Source organism: Monodelphis domestica, chromosome 1 (assembly GCF_027887165.1).
Source record: "Monodelphis domestica isolate mMonDom1 chromosome 1, mMonDom1.pri, whole genome shotgun sequence".
In the NCBI taxonomy this organism is placed as follows: domain Eukaryota; kingdom Metazoa; phylum Chordata; class Mammalia; order Didelphimorphia; family Didelphidae; genus Monodelphis; species Monodelphis domestica.
Window position 1 is genome coordinate 229,933,890 of NC_077227.1, and position 21,789 is coordinate 229,955,678.

Consider the following 21,789-nt stretch of genomic DNA (forward strand, 5'->3'; position numbering starts at 1 on the left):
AATTTGCAGTCTTGTTTCACCCTACTTTCTTTCTTTTCCTCTATGTTCCAGCCATATTGGACTATGTGACAAGGAAATCACTTTAAAAGACTGATATATATTAATTTAAGGTTGCCAAGGAATTCAGCTATGTAATTCCTAAATGAAAACTCAAGTCAGCAGTCAACCTTTTATGGAGTTTAATTACAAACAGGAGAAAGAAAGGTATTAGAGATAGAGAGAGGGAGAGAGAGAGAGAGAGAGAAAGAAAGAGGAGAGAAGGGAATAGGGCTTAAATACCCCTTCTGTTTAGGCTGGGCCAAAAGGCCCAAGCCCTTAGATAGCTGAGGCAAAGAAAAGAGATCAGTCCCTATCACTCACGTGACCAAATGGAAAAACAGTCTCAGGGGCCTCCACCTCCAGCTTCCTTCAGAGCAAAACTTCTCAAAGCACCACCTCTCAGAGCCAAAACCTATCCAACCAACCACACCTCAGTCCTCAGACCCCTCTATCTTTAAGGAAACCATCCAAGTTCCCTCCCCTCAGTTCTCACATCTACCAATCACTGTCCATGTCTTCCCTGTGCCAATGGTGGCTCTAGCTTAACCCAGGACCGCCCAGAGGTCTGTGGCTTTGCACATGTCTGTTGAAGGTCATATTCTCAAATAATTAAATCTTGATCCTTTGCTGCAGCCCTTCCTAAATCCTGTTAGGACTGAGTGGGGTGGAAATTGTATTTTCCAAGACCTGGTTCTGTCATTCCAAGTATCTCTATTGTATCAATTCTAAAATCAATCATGACTCAAAGAACTTCCTGTTCTATGCTTAAGCATAGGTCAAAGCCCTTTCCATTGTTCAGCAAAAGGTTTCTGTCCTAAAGTAATCTTAAGAAGGGAGGAGGAGGAACCTCCCATGCCAATGGGGTTCACATTCCAATAGAGTTCCCACTATCAATAGGAAATTTTTCAAGTATGAAATTTCCCAATGGTGAAATTTCCAACATTTATAAGTCTAAGAAATTTTAAGGTTTACAACTACTAGTTATTTCTTGACTTTGTTCTAAATGCTCCTTGTACTCTGAATTCTAGTTCAATTCTAATTCAAGTTGTCTTGCTTGCCTGAAATGTTCTTTCTTATATCTGCCTTTTAAAATCCCTTACCCCCCACCCCACTTCAAGGCCCAGTTAAGATAGACCTTCAGCCAGAAAGTCATCCTTGATCTCTTCAACATAAACTTATTTTTCTCCTCGTCAGGTACCTTGTAGCACATGGCCTTTCTTCTATTATGATCATATTTTACCTTTTATCACACTTATTTGTATATATGTCTTATTCCCCTTTATAATCTCCTTGAGGGGAGGTTCTGTCTTTCTTCTTTGTCTCAAGCATTGGTCAATTTCTTTCTGTCTAGTAAAGCTTTTCTAACTTGGAAAAAAATGTTTAAGTTTATCGTTCCTTCACCCAATGCTCTATTTTTCTACTTTTGCTTACCAATGAACTTTGAGAAAGCATAGTTTGCATTTATTACATTCAGTTTCTCAATACTCCATTCTTAACCAACTAGAATCTGGCTTCCAGCTATATCCTTCTACTGATACTGTTCTCAACAATGTCAACATTGACTTCTCAATGTTCCAATCTATTACCTTTTCCTCAATCCTTACTTTTTTGCTCTCTGTCTAGCATTCAATACATTTGACTACTCCTTCATTTTAAATCTCTGCTAGAACTGGAAGGCGCTTCAGAAGTCATCTAGTCTAACTCCTTACCTGAAATGAGAATTTCCTTTATAATATATTAAAATCCAATAAATATTTATTAAGCACATACTATATCTCATGCCTATCCTAAGGCACTAGTGACTTAAAAGCAAAAACAAACAAACAATGAACAATAAGATGAATTCCCTTAAGGTTATAATGGATAAACCTTAGCCTGGCCTTTAAGACCCTTCATAATTTGAATATCCAATAGACACCTCAAATTTAGATAGTAGGGACTGGTTCTATGATTTAATTGATATAGACAACTCCTACATGAGGAAATTAGCTCTAGCAATGCAAGTTAGCTCTTCTGTAACTTACAGAATGAGAGGGTTGCCTAGAGCTCTAAGAGGCTAAATGACACATAGCCAGTCTGTGTAAGAGGCAGAACATGGACTCAGGTCTTCCTAGCTTCAAGGACTACTATTCACTAAAGAGAGATTGTTTCTCATCTCAAATATATCACAAACTAAACAGAATTTGTCTTTCATTCCAAACCTGTCCCTTTTCTAAAATTATCTGAATGAATATCATTATAGGGAAAGAAAGGAATAAGCATTTATTAAGTACCTACTATGTGCAAGCACTGTGCTAAACACTTTACAAATATCACATTTGATGCATATCCTAAGTCACCTAAGTTTACAATAACTGATATAATTCATTTCCTCCCTTTGACTTCTCCCAAATATCCTATCAATTGCCAAATCTTGTCATTTCTATCTCTGCAATGTCTCTCACATATATTCTTTCACCTTCACTTACACAGTCACTACACCCTAACCTAGATTATTGCAATAGTCTCCTTTTTGGTCTTCATGCCTCAAACTTCTTACCACATCAGTCTGCCCTCATGTAATTGCCAATCATTTCCTTAAAGCACAGGTTTTGACCATGTCATTCCCCGACTCAGTACATTCTAGTGGCTCCCCAATAGTCCTAGAATCAAATACAAATTGCTTTATTTTGAATTTAAGCTTTTCACAACGTAAGCCCCTCTTACTTATCTGATTTTCTTATATGTTATACCCATCAAGTAAGTCAAGTCAATAAGCATTTCTTACATACTTACTATGTATTGTCCATTGTTTTAAACCTTGGGGATGCAACAGCTTCACTTGACTTCCAAAGGTGTCTAAGACTAAATACAAACAAGAAGTATACAGGATAAATTGGAGATAATCTAAGAACAAAGGAAGGCATTGGCATTAAAGGAAACTAGGAAAGTTTTTTGAAGAAGGTGGGATTTTGGCTGAATATAAAACAAAGCAGAATTATGAGTTCAATAAAGTCCAGGCAAAGTAATAATATAACATGGAAAAATTTAAGGTAATTTGCAGTTTATCTCATAGAATTCAATTCAACAAAGATTTATTAAGTCCTTGTTATATGCAAAGACTGTCTTTGGCACTGGGAATAAAAAGATGAAAAATGACACTATACAAAGAACAACTTGCAAGGATCAACATGTACACAAATAAGTAAAAATAGGGAGTAATGAAGACAAAGGGACAATTCAGGGACAGCACTCTAGGCAATTTGAAGATGAAAGCATTTTTAGTTTTGTGTGTATGTACATGAATGTGAACATATTTTTGTGTGAAGGCTTATTGGAAGAGGTGCTACTTGAGTAGGACCTTAAAGGAAGAAATTTTTTTTTTCTTAAAGGATTTTAATGGGCAGTGATGAAAAGGGAATGTGGTCTAGGAATGGAGGACAGCCTGTGTGAATGCATGAAAGTAGAAAGAAGCATGATGGAAGTTAAAAGGTAGTATTTTAATGAAACAGGGAACAAAAGAAGATAATATGAAATAATTGGGAGGATATTAAATGCCAAAAAATTTTTTTACATTTTATCCTAAGGGCAATATGGAGCTACTGATGACTTTTGGATAGAGATGTTACATAGATGCAATCTCACAATTTAAAGAGTTGAAAGTTATATATGGCTTGGAGAAGGGAGAGAAAGAAGACAGGAAACTTGTTAAAACCTGTTAACTATTATAATAGTCCAGGTGAGAGATGAAGAGGATCTGAAGTTGGATGGTAGTATGAGAATAGAGAAAAGGGATGGATTAGAAATATTGTAGAACTGGAGTTAATAAGAGTTGGCAACTAACCAGATGTGGTGAGTGATAGCAAAATAAATAATGGATTCACATGGGGGCAGCTGGGTGGATCAGTGGATTGAGAACCAGGTCTAGGAATGGAAGATCCTGGGTTCAAATTTGAACTCAGATATTTTCTAGCTGTGTGACTCTGGGCAAGACACTTAATCCCCATTGCCTAGTCCTTATCACTCTTCTGCCTTGGAACCAATATATAGTATTGATTCTCAGGTGTAAGATAAGGGTTAAAAAAATGTATTCATGTAACAGGTTACATAGTTGTGCCTTCCACAGTGAAAAACTTAGCTTGTCTGTCTTTTCCTCCTCTATTAGCAAGCACTAAACATGGAATTGGAGGAAGTGGGTTCCAGCCTCAATTCTACAGTTTAATATTTGTATTAATTTGGACTTCCTGGGTCTTAGTTTCCTAACCGTTAAAGGGAGTGTGTAGGTATAAATAGTATGAAAGGGGAGTGCCCTGCAAAGATAAATGGATTTCTGCTTAATGGTCTTAGATTCAAATTCACATTCTTTCACTTATTTATATTTATTAGTTATATCACTTAGTTCCTATCCAGTTCATCTTAATAATATTCCTCCTATACTACTCCTTTGCTTCTGTGATGCTGACACAATATTGGAGCAGGATCTTATCAGTTCACAGCTGGTTACCAAAATAATATCCTTTTGGTTTCTTTGCCAACCTTAGTTCTCTCTATTCCAGTTTATCCTCCAGTCGTCAAACAGACCTTCAAGGTGAGGGCTGACCATGTCATCTCCCATCTTCCCTCATTCAATAAACTCCAGTGGTTTCCTTTTACCTGCAGAATCAAATATAAAACCTGTTTGGCTTTTAAAGCACTTCCCAATCTGACCCTTTTCTTCCTTTCAAGTCTTACACCTTACTCCTCTCCCCATCCTCTGTACCAATGGCTTTGCACAAGACATTCTTCTATCTTGTCTCTGTCTGCCATGTCACTTAATCACCACCTCTGGCTTCCTTTAGGTACTAACTAAAATCCTACCTTCTATATAAGAAGCCTTTTCTGATCCTTCTTAACACTGGAGCCTTCCCTCTATTGATTCATCCTCCATATATCTTGTTTGTACATAATTGTTTTGAGTGTTGTCTCTCTCTTAGATTGTGATGTTCTTCCATGAGAAGGAATTTTTTTTGTGTGTGTGTGTGTGTCTCCCCAGTTAGGATGCTTAACACATAAGAGATGTGTGCTTATTGACTTCATTTATGTGACCCTAGGCAAGTTACTTAAACTCTCTGGGGCTTAGTTTGAAGATATTGCAAAACGAGGGCATTGGATTGGAAGACCGGAAGATCCCTCAACGCTTGAAATCTACTATGCGTTATTTCCTTCACCACCCCATTGCTTAGACACAATGCCAAAAGACTACATCTCCCACAATACCTTGCGCCAGAGCGGACGCATGCCCACTGCTTGCTAGCTGGTGTTTTCCCTTCCGTGCATGTTACGAAGGGGGGCCAGCGGCCCTGGCCCGGGACCATGGCCCTGTTCCCGGCCTTCGCCGGCGTTAGTGCGGCTCCTGAGTCCTCCGCTGGTGGCAGCTCGAGGAGGGGTAAGGGCACGAGCGGGCCCAGGGCTTGGGTGGTGTGGAGGGCCTCGCCGTTCGCCCCGCCCGGGGCGTCAGGCCTCGGGCTGTCGTCTCTCCCACGGCTTTCCCGACCTGCCCTGCGGCGGAGCAAAGCCTTCTGGGAAAGGCACTGAGGTTTCCCATGGGCTTTCTTGGTGGGATGTAGGGCGGACGGGTTTAGGCCCCCAGGAGGGCAGAAAGGAGGGGAATTGAGAGGTGGGATGGTAGAAGGGTAGCGGTAGTTCAGTGTGTGTCGGTCGGTGGTTGCCCCAGGCTTGAAGAATCGTAGACTTCTTGGTTTATGCTCACTATGTGTTTAATATAGTGGGCGCTGAGTTGCCCTTCCGGCAACAAAAATATAAAAGACAGGGCCTTTTTAAACTTTTAATATTAAAATCAAAATTAGACTGTGAGCTCCTCGAGGGCAGAGGTTGCCTTTGCCCTTTCTTTTTGTTCCCAGCACCTAGCACGGTAGTTGGGACATAGTAGGTGTTTAATAAATGTATGTTGATTGACTTGGCAAAAGACAAAACAAATTCCCCATAATCAGTGGTTCTCATACTTTTTAGTCTCAGGACTCCCCTTTCCCCCCACTCCTTTACACTCTTGAAATTACTCTCTTAAGTATTGAGGACTCCAGGTACCTTTTATTTATATAAGTTAAGAGTGATATATATTTACTGTATTGGGAATGAAAATTAATAAATTAAAAAATACTTAATTCATTTAAAACTACAACAGCAACTCCATTACATATTAGCATAAATAACATTTTTATAAAAAATGAAAACTGTGGCTCAAAAGACGACTTGTATTCTCCAAAACAAAAAACATTAGTGAGAGTAGTGCCATTGTTTTACTTATGTTTGCAGATCGCTTTAATGTCTGGCATAACAGAAGGCAGCTGGATTCTCAGCTACACCTGCATTTACTCTATTGCCCCATTTTGTTTTAGTTGAAGCATATGAGAAAAATTTGCCCTCACAGATATATAGTTGAAGAAGGAAGGGGGAGGGACAGCTGGATGGATGGTTCAGTAGATTGAGAGCCAGGCCCAGAGATGAGAGGTCCTGGGTTCAAATGTGGCCTCACACCATTCCTAGTTTTGTGACCCTGGGCAAGTCACTTAACCCTCATTGACTAGCCCTTACTGCTCTTCTACCTTGGAACCAATACCCAGTATCGATTCTAAGATGGAAGGTAAGGGTTATTAAAAAAAATGAAATGAAGGCAAGATTAATAGGTCAATTATATTTTAGTTATTTTATTTTATATATATAATTTAATTATTTAAAAAATAATTTTGACCATTTCAACATAGGAATCTCCCCAAATCATAAGATCCAAATTGTCTCCCTTTCTCCCCTCCCAGAGATGATAAACAATTTCATCTGGGATATAATGTATTATCATGCAAAACTTACTTCCATATTGGTCATTGTTTTAAGAGAATATTCATATAAATGCAAAACCCCAAAATAAAAACATAAGCTAAAATGAAAAATAGTTTGCTTTGATGTAGACTCCCCACAGTTCTTTCTCTGGAGGTAGATAACATTCTTTGTCATAAGTCCTTTAGAATTGTCCTGGATCATTGTATTGCTGGGAGTAGCTAAGTCACAGTGGCTATTTCTGTGTATAGTGTTTTCCCAGTTCTGTTTATTTTACTCTTCATAACTTAGGTAGGTCTTTTCATGTTTTTAAAAATAATAATGTTTGTTATTTCTCATAGCACAATAGTATTCCATCACCATTATATACCATAATTTGTTCAGCCATTCATCAATTGATGAACATTCCATCAGATTCCAATTCCTTGCCTCCATAAAAGAAAGCTTCTATAAGTATTTTTATACATTTAAGTCCTTTCCCCCCCTTTTTTTTTTATCTCTTTGGGATACAAACCTAGTAGTGATATATTACTGGAACAAAGGGTATGTAAATATCTCTTTGGGCACAATTCCAAATTGCCCTCCAGAATGGTTGGATTGGTTCACAATTCTACCAGCAGTGCATTACTGTCCCAATTTTGCCACGTTCCCATCAACATTTATCATTTTCCTTTCCTGTCATTTTGGTCAATCTGATTGGTGTGAGGTGGTACCTCAGAGTTGTTTTAATTTCCATTTTCTAATCAAGAGTGATTTAGAACATTTTTATATGATTATTGATAACTTTGATTCTTTTATCTGAAAACTTTGTTCCTATTCTTTGAATATGTGTCAACTTGTGTTCTTATAAATTTGACCCTATTCTCTATATATTTGAGAAATGAGAGCTTTATCAGAGAAATTTGCTGTAAAATTTTCCCTCCTAGCTTGTTACTTCCCATCCAATTTTGGTCACACTGGTTTGTGTAAAACCTTTTTAATTTAACATAATCAAAATTATTCATTTTATATCTCATAATGTTCTCTTTCCCTTGTTTAGTCATAAATTCATCCCTTCTCCAAAGATCTGACAGGTAAACTCCTCAATGCTCCCCTAATTTGCTTATGGTGTTACCTTTTATTTCTAAATCATATACCCATTTTGACCTTATCTTAGTATAGGGCTTTGGTGGCACACATGTGGTATGCATGCCAGAGAGGGCATGCACACCAGTGCCTGCCAGTGTATGTTACTAGAAAGCAGAGGAACTTGGGAGACCAAGCTGCTCCCTTCCCCTTCTCTAACTTGCCTAAGGATATTTTTTTCATTTCACCCACCCCTCTGCCCAGCAGCCCAATGGGAGTGCTTCCTTCCTCATCTGTCTGAGTTAAGTGGGGGTGGGGAGGGTTGGCACAGCACTCAAGTCTCCACAAGGTTTGCCATTACTGGTATAGGGTATAAGATATTAGTCTATACCTAGTCTCTGCCATACTGTTTTATAGTTTTCTCAGCTATTTTATTAAATAGTGATTTCTTATCCCCAAAGCTGGTTTTATCAAAGCTTTGGTTTTATCAAACCTAGGTTGCTATGATCATTTACCCCTGTATATTGTGAATCTAATCAATTCCATTGATCCACTATTCTATTTCTTAGCCACTACTAGATTGTTTTGATGATTACTGTTTGAGGTCTGGTACTGCTAGACCAACTTCCTTTACTTTTTTATTAATTCCCTTGATAACCTTGACCTTAGGTTCTTCCACATGAACTTTGTTATTATTTTTTCTAGTTCTATAAAATGATTTTTTGGTAGTTTGATTGTTATGGCATTGCATAACTAAATTAATTTAGGTAGAACTGCCATTTTCATTATGAGCAATTACTATTTTTCCAGTTGTTTAGCCCTGACTTTGTGTGAAAAGTGTTTTGTAATAATTTTGACCTTGTAAACTTTCTGTAAACCCTGGAACCTCCAAGGCCACACTTTGAGAACTGTTGCCTCACAGAGAAGCACTTTCTCTGTCTTAGACTTTCCTAGAGCAACTTGCTGGAATTATTTTGCCATCCTTACTTTCTGTATCTCATTATGCTTAACCTGTGTATGTAATGATTCTTTCCAGAAGATTATAAACTTGATGAAGTCAAGGATTATCTTTTTTTCTGTTAACTTCTCTGTTCCTGTACTTATTACAATACTATGTTCAATTCAATTAAGGATGTACATTAGATTTTGCTTTTGTAAGTTAAAACAAAAGAATTGTCTAGGTTTGTCTGACAAATAATGTTCTGGGTAGTTGGGTGAAAGATGAAAGTAATAGGAAAGAGAAAGATGAAGCCAGAGTGGTAAGAAATTTGGAATTTTTTTTTAAACATTATTTTATTTGGTCATTTTCATACATTATTATTCATTGGAAGCATAGATCATTTTCTTTTCCTCCTCCCATCCCCCTCCTTGGGCCACCCCTCCCCTAGCCAATGCGCAATTCCACTGGGTATCACGATATGTGTCCATATGTGTCCTTGCTCCGAACCCATTTCCTTATTGTTGGTATTTGCATTAGGGTGCTCATTTAGCATCTCTCCTCAAACATATCCCCTCCACCCCTGTAGTCAAACAGTTGCTTTTCCTCGGTGTTTTTACTCCCTCAGTTTGTCCTCTGCTTGAGGATAGTTTTTTTTCTCATAGATCCCTGCAGATTGTTCAGGGACATTGTAAAGCCATTAATGGAGAAGTCCATTACATTCAATTGTATCACAGTGTATCAGTCTCTATGTACAATGTTCTCCTGGTTCTGCTCCTCTCACTCTCACTTGCTGGAGGTTGTTCCAGTCTCCATGGAATTCCTCCACTTTATTATTCCTTTTAGCACAATAGTATTCCATCACCAACATATACCATAGTTTGTTCAGCCATTCCCCAATTGAGGGGCATCCCCTCATTTTCCAAAGTTTTGCCACCACAAAGAGCACAGCTATGAATATTCTTGTACATGTCTTTTTCCTTATTATCTCTTTGGGGTACAAACCCAGCAGTGCTTTGGCTGGATCAAAGGGCAGACAGTCTTTTAGTGCCCTTTGGGCATAGTTCCAAATTGTCCTCCAGAATGGTTGGATCAATTCACAACTCCACCAGCAATGAATTAGTGTTCCTACTTTACCACATCCCCTCCAGCATTCATTACTTTCCTTTGCTGTCATGTTGGCCAATCTGTTAGGTGTGAGGTGATACCTCAGAGTTGTTTTGATTTGCATCTCTCTTGATTATAAGAGATTTAGAACATTTTTTCATGTGCTTATTAATAGTTTTGATTTCTTTAACTGAAAACTGCCTATTCATGTCCCTTGCCCATTTTTCGATTGGAGAATGACTTGATTTTTTGTACAACTGGTTTAACTCTTTATAAATTTGAGTAATTAGACCTTTGTCAGAGGTTTCTGTTATGAAGATTGTTTCCCAATTTGTTGCCTCCCTTCTAATTTTAGTTACATTGGTTTTGTTTGTACAGAAACTTTTTAATTTGATGTAGTCAAAATTATTTATTTTACATTTTGTGTCTCTTTCTAAGTATTGCTTGGTTTTAAAATCTTTCCCTTCCCAAAGGTCTGACATGTATACTATTCTGTGTTCACCTAATTTACTTATAGTTTCCTTCTTTTTGTTCAGGTCATTCACCCATTCTGAGTTTATCTTGGTGTAGGGTGTGAGGTGTTGATCAATTCCTAATCTCTCCCACACTGTCTTCCAATTTTCCCAGCAGTTTTTATCAAATACTGGATTTTTGTCCCAAAAGCTGGGGTCTTTGGGTTTGGCAGAGACTGTCTTGCTGAGGTCATTTACGCCAAGTCTATTCCACTGATCCTCCTTTCTGTCTCTTAGCCAGTACCAAATTGTTTTAATGACTGCTGCTTTGTAATATAGTTTGAGATCTGGGACTGCAAGGCCACCTTCCTTCGCATTTTTTTTTCATGATTTCCCTGGATATCCTTGATCCTTTATTCTTCCAAATGAACTTTGTTATGCTTTTCTCTAATTAAGTAAAAAAAGTTTTTTGGGAGTTCCATGGGTATGGCACTAAATAGATAGATAATTTTGGGTAGGATGGTCATTTTTATTATGTTAGCTTGTCCCACCCATGAGCAATCAATGTTTTTCCAATTGTTTAGATCTAGTTTTAATTGTGTGGAGAGTGTTTTGTAGTTGTGTTCATATAGTTCCTGTGTTTGTCTTGGCAGATAGATTCCTAAGTATTTTATAATTGTCTCAGGTGACTTTAAATGGAATTTCTCTTTCTAAATCTTGCTGCTGAACTGGGTTGGAGATATATAGAAATGCTGATGACTTATGCGGGTTTATTTTGTATCCTGCAACTTTGCTAAAGTTGTTGATTATTTCGACTAGCTTTTTGGTTGATTCTCTAGGATTCTTTAAGTAAATCATCATATCATCTGCAAAGAGTGACAGATTGGTCTCCTCATTGCCAATGTTAATACCTTCAATTTCTTTTTCTTCTCGAATTGCTACTGCTAGTGTTTCTAGTACAATATTAAATAGTAAAGGTGATGATGGGCATCCTTGTTTTACTCCTGATCTTATTGGGAATGCATCTAGTTTATCCCCAATGCAGATGATGTTTGCTGATGGTTTTAGATATATACTGTTTATTATTTTTAGGAAAGGCCCTTCTATTCCTATACTTTCTAGTGTTTTCAATAGGAATGGGTGTTGCATTTTATCAAAGGCTTTTTCTGCATCTATTTAGATAATCATGTGATTTTTGTTGGTTTGCTTGTTAATATGGTCAATTATATGGATAGTTTTCCTAATATTGAACCATCCTTGCATTCCTAGTATGAACCCTACCTGATCATAGTGAATAACCCTTGTGATGACTTGCTGGAGTCTTTTTGCTAGTATCCTATTTAAGATTTTGGCGTCTATATTCATTAGGGAGATTGGCCTAAAGTTTTCTTTCTGTTTTTAATCTGCCTGGCGTTGGGCTCAGTACCATGTTTGAGTCGTAAAAAGAATTTGGTAGAACCCCTTCTTGGCTTATTCTGTCAAATAGTTTGTATAATATTGGAATTAGTTGTTCTTTGAATGTTTGATAGAATTCATTTGTGAATCCATCTTGACGTGGGGATTTTTTCTTAGGGAGTTCTTTGATGGCTTGTTCAATTTCTTTTTCTGATATAGGGTTGTTTAGGTAATTTATTTCTTCCTCTTTTAGTCTAGGCAATTTATATTTTTGTAAGTATTCATCCATATCACCTAGATTGCCATATTTGTTGCCATATTATTGGGCATAGTAGTTTTTAATGATTGCCTTAATTTCCTCTTCATTAGAGGTGGGGTCTCCCTTTTCATCTTGGATACTGTCAATTTGTTTTTTTTTCTTTCCTTTTTTAAATTAGACCGACTAATACTTTGTCTATTTTATTGTTTTTTCAAAGTACCAGCTTCTAGTCTTATTTATTAAATCAATAGTTCTTTGACTTTCAATTTTATTGATTTCTCCTTTGATTTTTAGGATCTCTAATTTAGTCTTCATTTGAGGATTTTTGATTTGTTCACTTTCTAGTTTTTTAATTTCCATGCCCAATTCATTGGCCTCTCCCTTTCTTAATTTGTTTATATATGAACTCAAGGATATAAATGTCCCCCTTAGTACTGCTTTAGCTGCATTCTATAGGTTTTGAAAGGATGTCTCACCATTGGTGTTTTGTTCAATGAAGTTATTGATTGTTTCTACGATTTGTTCTTTAACTAGCTGGTTTTGGAGAATCATATTGTTTAATTTCCAATTAATTTTTGATTTATCTCTCCATGTACCCTTGCTAATTATCATTTTCATTGCATTGTGGTCCGAGAAGGTTGCATTTATTATTTCTGCCCTTTTGCACTTGTTTGCAATGTTTTTGTGCCCTAATATATGGTTAAATTTACCCTTGGGTGTTAACCTCTTTGATTTTTCTTACACTCAAAATTAGGGTAGAAGTGGAATACAAAAATATTTGCCCTGCTTCTCTGATTAGTTTGAGAAACATGACACAAAGCATATAAAATATTTTATTACTATAAAGTGCCATGTAAATGTTAGCTCTTCAGATTTTAAGGTGGTTGAATTTTTACTGGCTTTTTTCAGAAGTCAGCTTTGGTCTACCAAGCAAAATTCATTAAAATCATGGTTTTATTTCTGTATAAAGTTGATTTCCCGGGGGCAGCTGGATGGCTCAGTGGATTGAGAGCCAGGCCTAGAGATGGGAGGTCCTGGGTTCAAATTTGGCCTCAGACACTTTCTAGCTGTGTGACCCTAGGCAAGTCACTTAACCCCCATTGCCTAGCCCTTACTACTCTTTTGCCTTGGAGCCAATATACAGTATTGACTCCAAGACAGAAGGTATGGGTTTAAAAAAAAAATAAAGTTGATTTCCCATTTTTGTATTTTGACATTTAAAGGCATTATAATGTGATTTGGAGATTAGTTTCTGTTTCCTCTCTATTAGCAGTGTAACCTTGGACAAGTAACTGGACTTCCCTGAACCTTAGATACTGTGATACTTCTATTTTGTTCAAATACTATGAATTGTGCTAACTATCTCCTAAGGTTGTAAGGAAAACATTTTTATAAACTGTAAGTTGGGGGACAGCTAGGTGGCACAGTGGGTAAAGTATCAGGCTTGGAGTTGAGAGGATCTGGGTTCAAGTTTGATTTCAGATGCTTCTTAACTAGTGGGACCCTATGCAAGTCACTTGCCCATTTGTCTAAACCTTGCCCTTCTAAGAGTTTTTGAACCAGAAAGTATGGATTAAAAAAACAAACAAACAAACAAACCACAAGATGCTATACAATATGATTTTGTCATCACTTATTTTTTCCTTAAATTTTAATTTTGATCCTTTGCCCAGAGTTGGGAATCTAAGGGAGCTTTCCTTAACTTTTAATAAAGTATATACCTTCTTTAATATTTGTTTTTACAGCTAGTTCTGAAAATTTTTTAGCTTCACTTATGGCTTACCTGTCATCCAACAAATAAGTAAAAAGATCTAATCTAATATTCTTTAGTAACAGTTGTATGAGTGCAAATGCTTTTTACGAGAGTTCTTAACAAAGCTTAGTTCATGATTTGCTTTTAAATTTTAAACTGTTCATGGTAATTCTTCCATATCTGTCCATATTGTAATTGAATTAAAGCACACTCGCCATTGTGGGAGAATGTAGTTACATAATAAAAGACTTGACAAAAGTATTTCAGAGTTAAAGTATTCAGGTAATGAGTCACTGTATTATTTCCTGTAAAATTACATTAGAAATATAGTCAGAGGCATGCCTTAGTCTTTAGTTTTTCTAGATACCTACTTGTTCTTTGTTAGGAAAAGGCCAGAAGTGGTTTACCACTTGTTTCTACCCTTTTTCTTTCCCTGAATGTATGTGGTAAAGTAATATGAAAGAGTGTTAATTGCCTAGCAAGTTTGAACCTGTCCATTCATTTATCTACAGGGTCAGAATATCTGCCAGCCAATCAAATTCTTCCTTTTAAGTCTTTAGTTAGACATCCAGTATCCCAGTAGACCTTTTGATAATGTGTAACATCCTGCTCTGTATTTGCACACCTATCTAAACAGCTATTTTATTTCAGTCATACACTTGAAAGTGTTGTGAGGATATAAATAAATACAAAAGAGGATTCTGTCATCTGATTTCAGTGAGGTAGCTCTTAATTTCAGATGACCTTTTCCAGACTTCAATTAGAATTGAAGTGATCCTGAAAAATTAAATTAACAATAAGGTTTAGGAATAGAGAACAAATTCAGTGGAGACTTTCTTATGGGTTCTGTCATTCTGCTATTATCTGTATGCAGTTAACTAATTTCTCTACTGACCTCCAGTCTTGCTTCACTCATTAGATGCCTTTAACTGAATGGACTGTAGGGATCTCGAACTCAATGTCTAAAACAACTCATCTGTATTCCTTAACCTTCCTTTTTTTTCTCATTTCTCTTTTCTTTGTTGAGGGAATTGGCGTCCTTCCTGTCATTCTCAACTCTTCCATATCTTTCAACACTCATGTCTAATCACTTGTCTTTTTTAATCTATTTCTTTATTTTTCTGCATCCTTTCACTCATGGCCACTGTCTTTCTTTAGATTCTCATCATCCCTCACCAGCCCTACTGAAATGGGCTTTTAATTACTCCTGCCTCCAGCCTCCTCTCCAGTCTTTCTTCTATGTACCTGCCAAATTGGTATTCACTCAAAGCTTAACTCAAGTGCTACCACTTACTGGAATATTATACTGCCTCCCTACCTCCCACCCCCCAATTTGCTCATGTCCCACTCTAACCCCCTTATGGATGTTACTTTATATACTCTTGGTATGCATATATATATATATATATATATATATATATATATATATATATATATATATATTTACATAGCATTTAACTGTGCAAAGTTGTGTGCCTTCCCCCCTGTAAAATATAAGCTTCTTGAGAAAAGGAATTTTTTTTGTTTTTGTATAATACTTAGTAGACACTTTTAATAAATGATATTTGAATGAAGGAATAAATGTTGTATTTGTATAATTCTTTGCATTTGGAGATCTCAAAGCAATTTTGAATGTTACTGTGGTTTCTAGGAGTAAGTTTCGATTTTGTCACTAATATGACTTGAGGTAAACCATTTCCCTTTACTTCTCAACCTTTAGGTTGTTATTTTTAAAAGTGAACTAAGCTTTTCTGGGGATAATCTTTAAGGTTCCTTTCAGCTCTGACATTTTAGGATCTTAAGTAATTATTTTTTAAAAAGTTTTATTTGTTAAATATTTCCCAATTACATGTAAAAAATTAACATTCATGTTTAAAATTTTTGGAATTTCAAATTCTCTCCCTCCTTTCTGTCCCTCCCACTCCTTGAGAAGGCAAGCACTATGATGTCAATTATACATATATGAAGTCATGCAAAATATATTTCCATATTAGCCATATTGCAAAAGAAAACACATACACATAAACCCAAGACAAATAAATTTAAAATAAAGTATGCGTCAAATGGCATTAAATATTTACTTCTAACACTACTCTAGAATGATAAAGGAGTAGAACAGTACAAATACAACCACTTTTAAAGTGATTCTGAAGCACCTAGAATTAACTATTTCATTTTGTTGAAGGGCACAGAGTGAGTGATTGATGAGTTAAGTTTAAAACAAGAGTTCTAGCTCCAATTAGCCACATCTAACCTTTTTATAAATTGTTCCTCACATAGTTTAATGTATATCCTTAAAACCTTGATTGTGCCTTGAAAAACTCTGGAAAAATCGATTTGATTTTATCTTGTTTCAACATGTGTCTTCCTCTTAATTTTATCCAGTTTGTTACCATTAGTAAGAACATTTACCTAAGAAAGAGGTTTTTCAGGTTTATGTGTAGCTTTTGTTACCACTTTTATCCTTTCTCTTTTACTTTAGTGTGTGACTTGGAGAAAGTGGTTGGGGAAATTACTATGACCTTTGGTGGAGAATAAGTAGGAACTGAACAACAGGAGTTATTTTCAAATTTACTTCCTCAGGTGTTAAACCCTAGATATTGGGGACTATTTTAGGAAAAAAAAATAAAAAGAGGAAAAGGGCCTGGGAGTGAGGAAGAGAAAGACTGCAAGAAATGCAATAGAAAGAAATTCTTTTTAGCATTTGTGCCCCAATGATTTTAAATGTACCCATTAGATTATAAAATCCTTGAGGCTGGAGAGTTTACCTTTTTTCCAATCCTACACACATGAACCTTCAATGAATGTGGACCAATATAGCATTGTGAAGGTTGTTCATTTGCGTCTTTTTCTTCTTTGTACCAATGGCTCATGTACTATATGTACATTTTTCATTTCTGTTAACTGAGAGTGCTAATTTAACTATCCTTAGATGATTGTGTTGTATCCATGTGCCTATACTAAGAAAAAGCAGCTTTGTAGATACATATTAAATAAATTAAAGCTTTTGAATGATAGAAAAGAGAAAAAATAGCAGTGAAATTTTATGTTGATGTAAGGAGTCCTGGGAACTGAAGAGGTAGAACTTATTAAAAATCATTGCTACCCTGCTGCCAGAATTTGGTTAGGCCTCATGCACCTGCAGAGCATGGCTGGTGGTACATTTATTCTAAAGGCAAGGCTGGATTTAAACATTTTCACCCCATGAACTAGTTCCTATAACTACTTTAGCAACTTGTTCCTTTTTATTTTGGGTCAATAAGAGAAGAAAAATGTAGAACTTTTAATTACAACTCAAATTCTTCTGTGGGCCTACATGTGTATTATGATCAAATTAATCTTTCCAAAACACTGAAGTTATGTTACATGCTGAGTGGTTTTGGATTACCAATGGGAGAAAGACTGATTTTCAAGACCCTTTATAATCTGGCTCAATCTGCATCTCCAACCTGAGCTCCCTACTACTTATCAATACAAATTGAATGATGCTGGTTATTCACCAACCCCAAAATATTTCCAAACCTTTGGCTATGTCATTTCTTCCTTCTTTCTCTCAATGTTCACTGGCCAGAAATGCTCATTTCCATTTATGAAAATCTTACCCATTCTTCAGGCTTCAGCTCAGTCTTTTTCCATTGTCTTTTCTGATTTCCCCAACCTATATTAGTCTCTTCCTCACTTATAACATTATAGTGCTTATCTGTATACTCCAAAGTGATTTGCTAATTTTTTCTGTTAACATGCCATTTATATTTCTACCTGTATGTTTTCATTAACATTTTTACTTTGGCCTGGACTGTCTTTTCCCCAATCCCCTCCACTTTGATTACATAAAACTTACTCTTGCAAAGCCCAGCTGAAGGCTTACCTCCAAGAGGTCATTGATTAGTATTGATCTTGAGTGTGGTATCTCTGTCTTGTTCAACGTTTTTGTCAATGACTACAAAGAAGAGATACCAGAGACATCTACCAAATTTGTGGACATAAGATGAAATTGGAGAGCTAGTTTGTTAAATGACAGATATCCAAGAATTCTTCTTAATGAAGGTGGTGGGCCAAATTCATCAAGATGAAACTTATTAGAGATCAGTGTGAGAATCTGCACTTTGATTTAAAACTATCATTTATGCAAGGAAAGCATGGAAATACAGTGTTTAAAACCATCATATTTTGTGTTAATCACACCTGGACTATTGTGGCATTGTAGAATTTCAGTCTTGAACATAACTTCAGAAACCACCTAGTCCAATCTGTACATGAATTTAAATTCACTCTACAGTAAGAATATGAACTGTTTGAGGTCAAAGACTGTCATGCTTTTATTTTAAGTCTTTGTATGCCTAGCTCCTAGGCCAAAACCTGGTGATAGAAAATATTTTGATAAATGATTCTTGCATTTAATTGAATGCACTCATCAAGTAGCCATGTAGTCTTTGCTTGAAGACTCCCAAGTAAGGGAAATCCACTATTTCCTAAAATAGCCCATTCCACTGGGAGATAGCTCTGATTGTCATCTGTCCTCAGGCTTCTTTCTCCAAGCTGAATAGCTCTAAGTCCTTCATCCAGTCTTCATATATCATGAATTTAGGATCTTTTATCATTCTTATTGCCTTTTAGAAGTGCTCTAGCTTATTATTGTTCTTCTAAACACGTAGTGATCTGACTGAACAAATACTCCAGGTGAATTCTGACCAGGACAAAGTATAACAGGACAGTCATCTCCTTGGCTCTGGACACCATGCCTCTTCCTTAGCCCAACATCCCACAAGATATTTTCATTGCTATTTTACATTGTTGACTTGTATTGAACTTGCAGTACTCTGAAATTTCCATATTTTTTTCTCAGATGTGCTAACTTACTTTACCTTCTCTTTCCTGTCCTTATAAAGTTGACTTTTTTGAACCCAAATGTAAGACTTTGCATTTTGTTAATAAATTCCATCCCCTTGGATTCAGCCCAGTGTTTTTAACCTGTCAAGGTCTTTTTGGATCCTGTAGTGTAGTTTTTCCTCTCTGTGCCATCTGTATACTTAATAAGAATGCTATGTATATCTATATTCCAAGTCATTGATAATGTTAAACCATACAGGGCCAAGCACAAATTGGCAACAAACTGTTAATTGCTGTCTGGGGCCAACAATGAAAAGCTCCATAACTTTCATATCCCCATTAAATCTTTCACTTAGGCTAAATATCTCTTGTTCTCTTCATTAATCTGTATATGCTATGCTATTTAATATCCTCATCATCCTCACTGCTATCCTCTGGGCACACACCAGCTTTTCTAGGATTTTAAAATTTGATGCTCGAGGTGATTGCAGTGTTTTAGATTTGGTCTGACCAGGGCTAAGTACAGTGAAACTATTACTTCCCTTTGTTCTGGACTCCTTGCTTCTTGATGCAGGCTTGTGTTGCATTAGATTTTTTTTTTATTGCCATGTCTGTGATGATTAAAATAGTGTGAGTCATAAACTGTTACAGATAAGAGTGGTTGGTTTAAATTGTGACCGCAGAAAATATGGTTTCAAGACAGTGTCTTGTTTTAAATCAAATATAAGGTGGTCGCCAGGGAGAAATTCCCAAATATTAAATATACCCAAGTCAGCTGAGTTTTATAGAGATTTTAATTAATACAAATGAGGAATTAATGAAAGAGAGAGAGAGAGAAAAAGGAAATAATGAGAAAAAAAGGCCAGACCAGCCTAGGCCAGCATGAGCCAGCCTAGGCTGAAAACCCTGAGAGTGATCAGTCATTCTTTTATCCACTCACCCCAAGATTTGTCCAAGCAAGATTCTAGTGTTCAGAGAGACACCAGCTGCCTCCTCCAATTCAGCTTCTCCCAGCTGAATCCCCCGAGACCTCCTTTTTGACCTTCTTTTAAAGGGAATTTCTCCTATGTCACCTCCCCTAAGTTCTCACATCTACCAATCACAGTAGATGTTTTTCCAAAGGACAGACTATTCTTAATTCACACCTGAGTAGACTTAAACTTTTGATTAAGTTCACACCTGAAAAACCTTTGAGTAAGTTCTCACCTCTTTGCTCCTTGTGAATTCACAAGTTGCCTGACCTTTAACGGTACTTAGCATCCTTTTGTATTAGATCTAAAAATAGGCACAGCTTAAGAACTTTTGCCTTACTATAAGTATGGGTTTAAGTATTTTTTCATTGTTCAGCGAGGAGTTTCTTCCCCTAAAGCATGCTTAAGTAGGGGTGGAGTAGAGGTCTCACATTCCTGATCTAAGTTCCTTCATTGTTTTAAAGTGGGGAATGGTCTTAGCCAAATCTTATGAAGTAGGGTCTGAGAATTTTTAAGATTCACATGTCACATTTTTGACCCATTTTGAACTTGTAGCTTATTAAATCATTCAGTTCTTTTCCATAGGAACTGCTTTCTACTCATGCCTCCCTTATCATATACTTGTTGACAGCCGTCAACCTTTTATGGAGTTTAATTACAAACAGGATGAAGAAAGGTATTAGAGATAGAGAGAGAGAGAGGGAGAAAGAAAGGGGAGAGAAGAGAATAGGGCTTAAATACCCCTTCTGTTAGGCTGGGCCAAAAGGCCCAAGTCCTTAGATAGCTGAGGCAAAGAAAGGAGATCAGTCCCTATTACTCACGTGACCAAAATGGAGAAACAGTCTCAGGGGCCTCCACCTCCAGCTTCCTTCAGAGCAGCTTCCTTCAGAGCCAGCACAACCTTTCAGAGCCAAAACCTCTCCAACCAAACCCCAGTCCTCAGACCCCTCTATCTTTAAGGAAACCATCAAAGTTCCCTCCCCTCAGTTCTCACATCTACCAATCACTGTCCATGTCTTCCCTGTGCCAATGGTGGCTCTAGCTTAACCCAGGACCGCCCAGAGGTCTGTGGCTTTGCACATGTCTGTTGAAGGTCATATTCTCAAATAATTAAATCTTTGATCCTTTGCTACAGCCCTTCCTAAATCCTGTTACCCTGAGTAGGGTAGAGATTGGAATAATTAAATTTTGATCTATGCTGCAGCCCTTCCTAAATCCTGTTAGGACTGAGTGGGGTGGAAATTGTATTTTCCAAGACCTGGTTCTGTCATTCCAAGTATCTCTGTTGTATCAATTCTAAAATCAATCATGACTCAAAGAAATTCCTGTTCTGTGCTTAAGCATAGGTCAAAGCCCTTTCCATTGTTCAGCAAAAGGTTTCTGTCCTAAAGTAATCTTAAGAAAGGAGGAGGAGGAACCTCCCATGCCAATGGGGTTCACATTCCAATAGACTATCACTAAGAAATTTTCCAAGTATGAAATTTCCCAGTGGTGAAATTTCCAACATTTATAAGTCTAAGAAATTTTAAGGTTTACAGTGGTAAATCATCAATAAAAGAAATGTGGTTAGTTTGGCATGATCTATTATTGATAAAGCCTTACTAACTCTTAGTGATTACCATTTCCCTTTCTAAATGCTCATAAACAATACTTTTAATAATACATTCTAAGATTTTGCCAGAAGTAGAATAACAGCAGTAATAATAGCTAGCATTTATATAGTGCTTTAAAGTTTGCAGTGTTTTACATGTTGTTATACTCAGTCCTCACAACATGTTCAATAGATGTTGTTATTATCCTCATTTTATAAATGAGAAAACAGAGATTGTGAAAGATCAAATCAAACCCTAAGGGCTATATAGCTAGTAAATGCCAGGCCAGATTTGAATGCCTATCTTACTGACTCTAAAACTACCTCACAATCTACTGCCCTCCTTAGCTGCCTTCAAGAAGTCTGGCTTGTTGTGGCCCAGTTTACAGACTATATCCTTCAATATGGTTTGAAAATTGGAGAAACATTTCCCCAACTCTAGTCTTGCAACACTTCCCCTTTTCCCCCTAGTCAAAGATCCCAAGTCCAGCTCAGCCAACACTTATGTCAGAATATAGTCTAGCCCTGTTGACATGAACTTTTTCAGGGCAGTTGGTTGTCTTACCATCTCTTCTCTTGC

General features: G+C 36.8%; 1 protein-coding gene across 2 annotated transcripts in view; it reads left to right on the forward strand.

Moving 5' to 3' along the window:
• The first annotated feature begins 5,315 nt into the window (after window positions 1-5,315).
• NRDE2 (NRDE-2, necessary for RNA interference, domain containing) overlaps window positions 5,316-21,789 on the forward strand; it is an 87,935-nt gene continuing 71,461 nt past the window's right edge. For both annotated transcript variants that reach the window (XM_016428014.2, XM_016428015.2), the window contains exon 1: window positions 5,316-5,443. In XM_016428014.2, coding sequence (XP_016283500.2) covers window positions 5,371-5,443 — 73 coding nt within the window. In that variant the 5' untranslated portion in view covers window positions 5,316-5,370. The remainder of the gene's footprint in view (window positions 5,444-21,789) is intronic.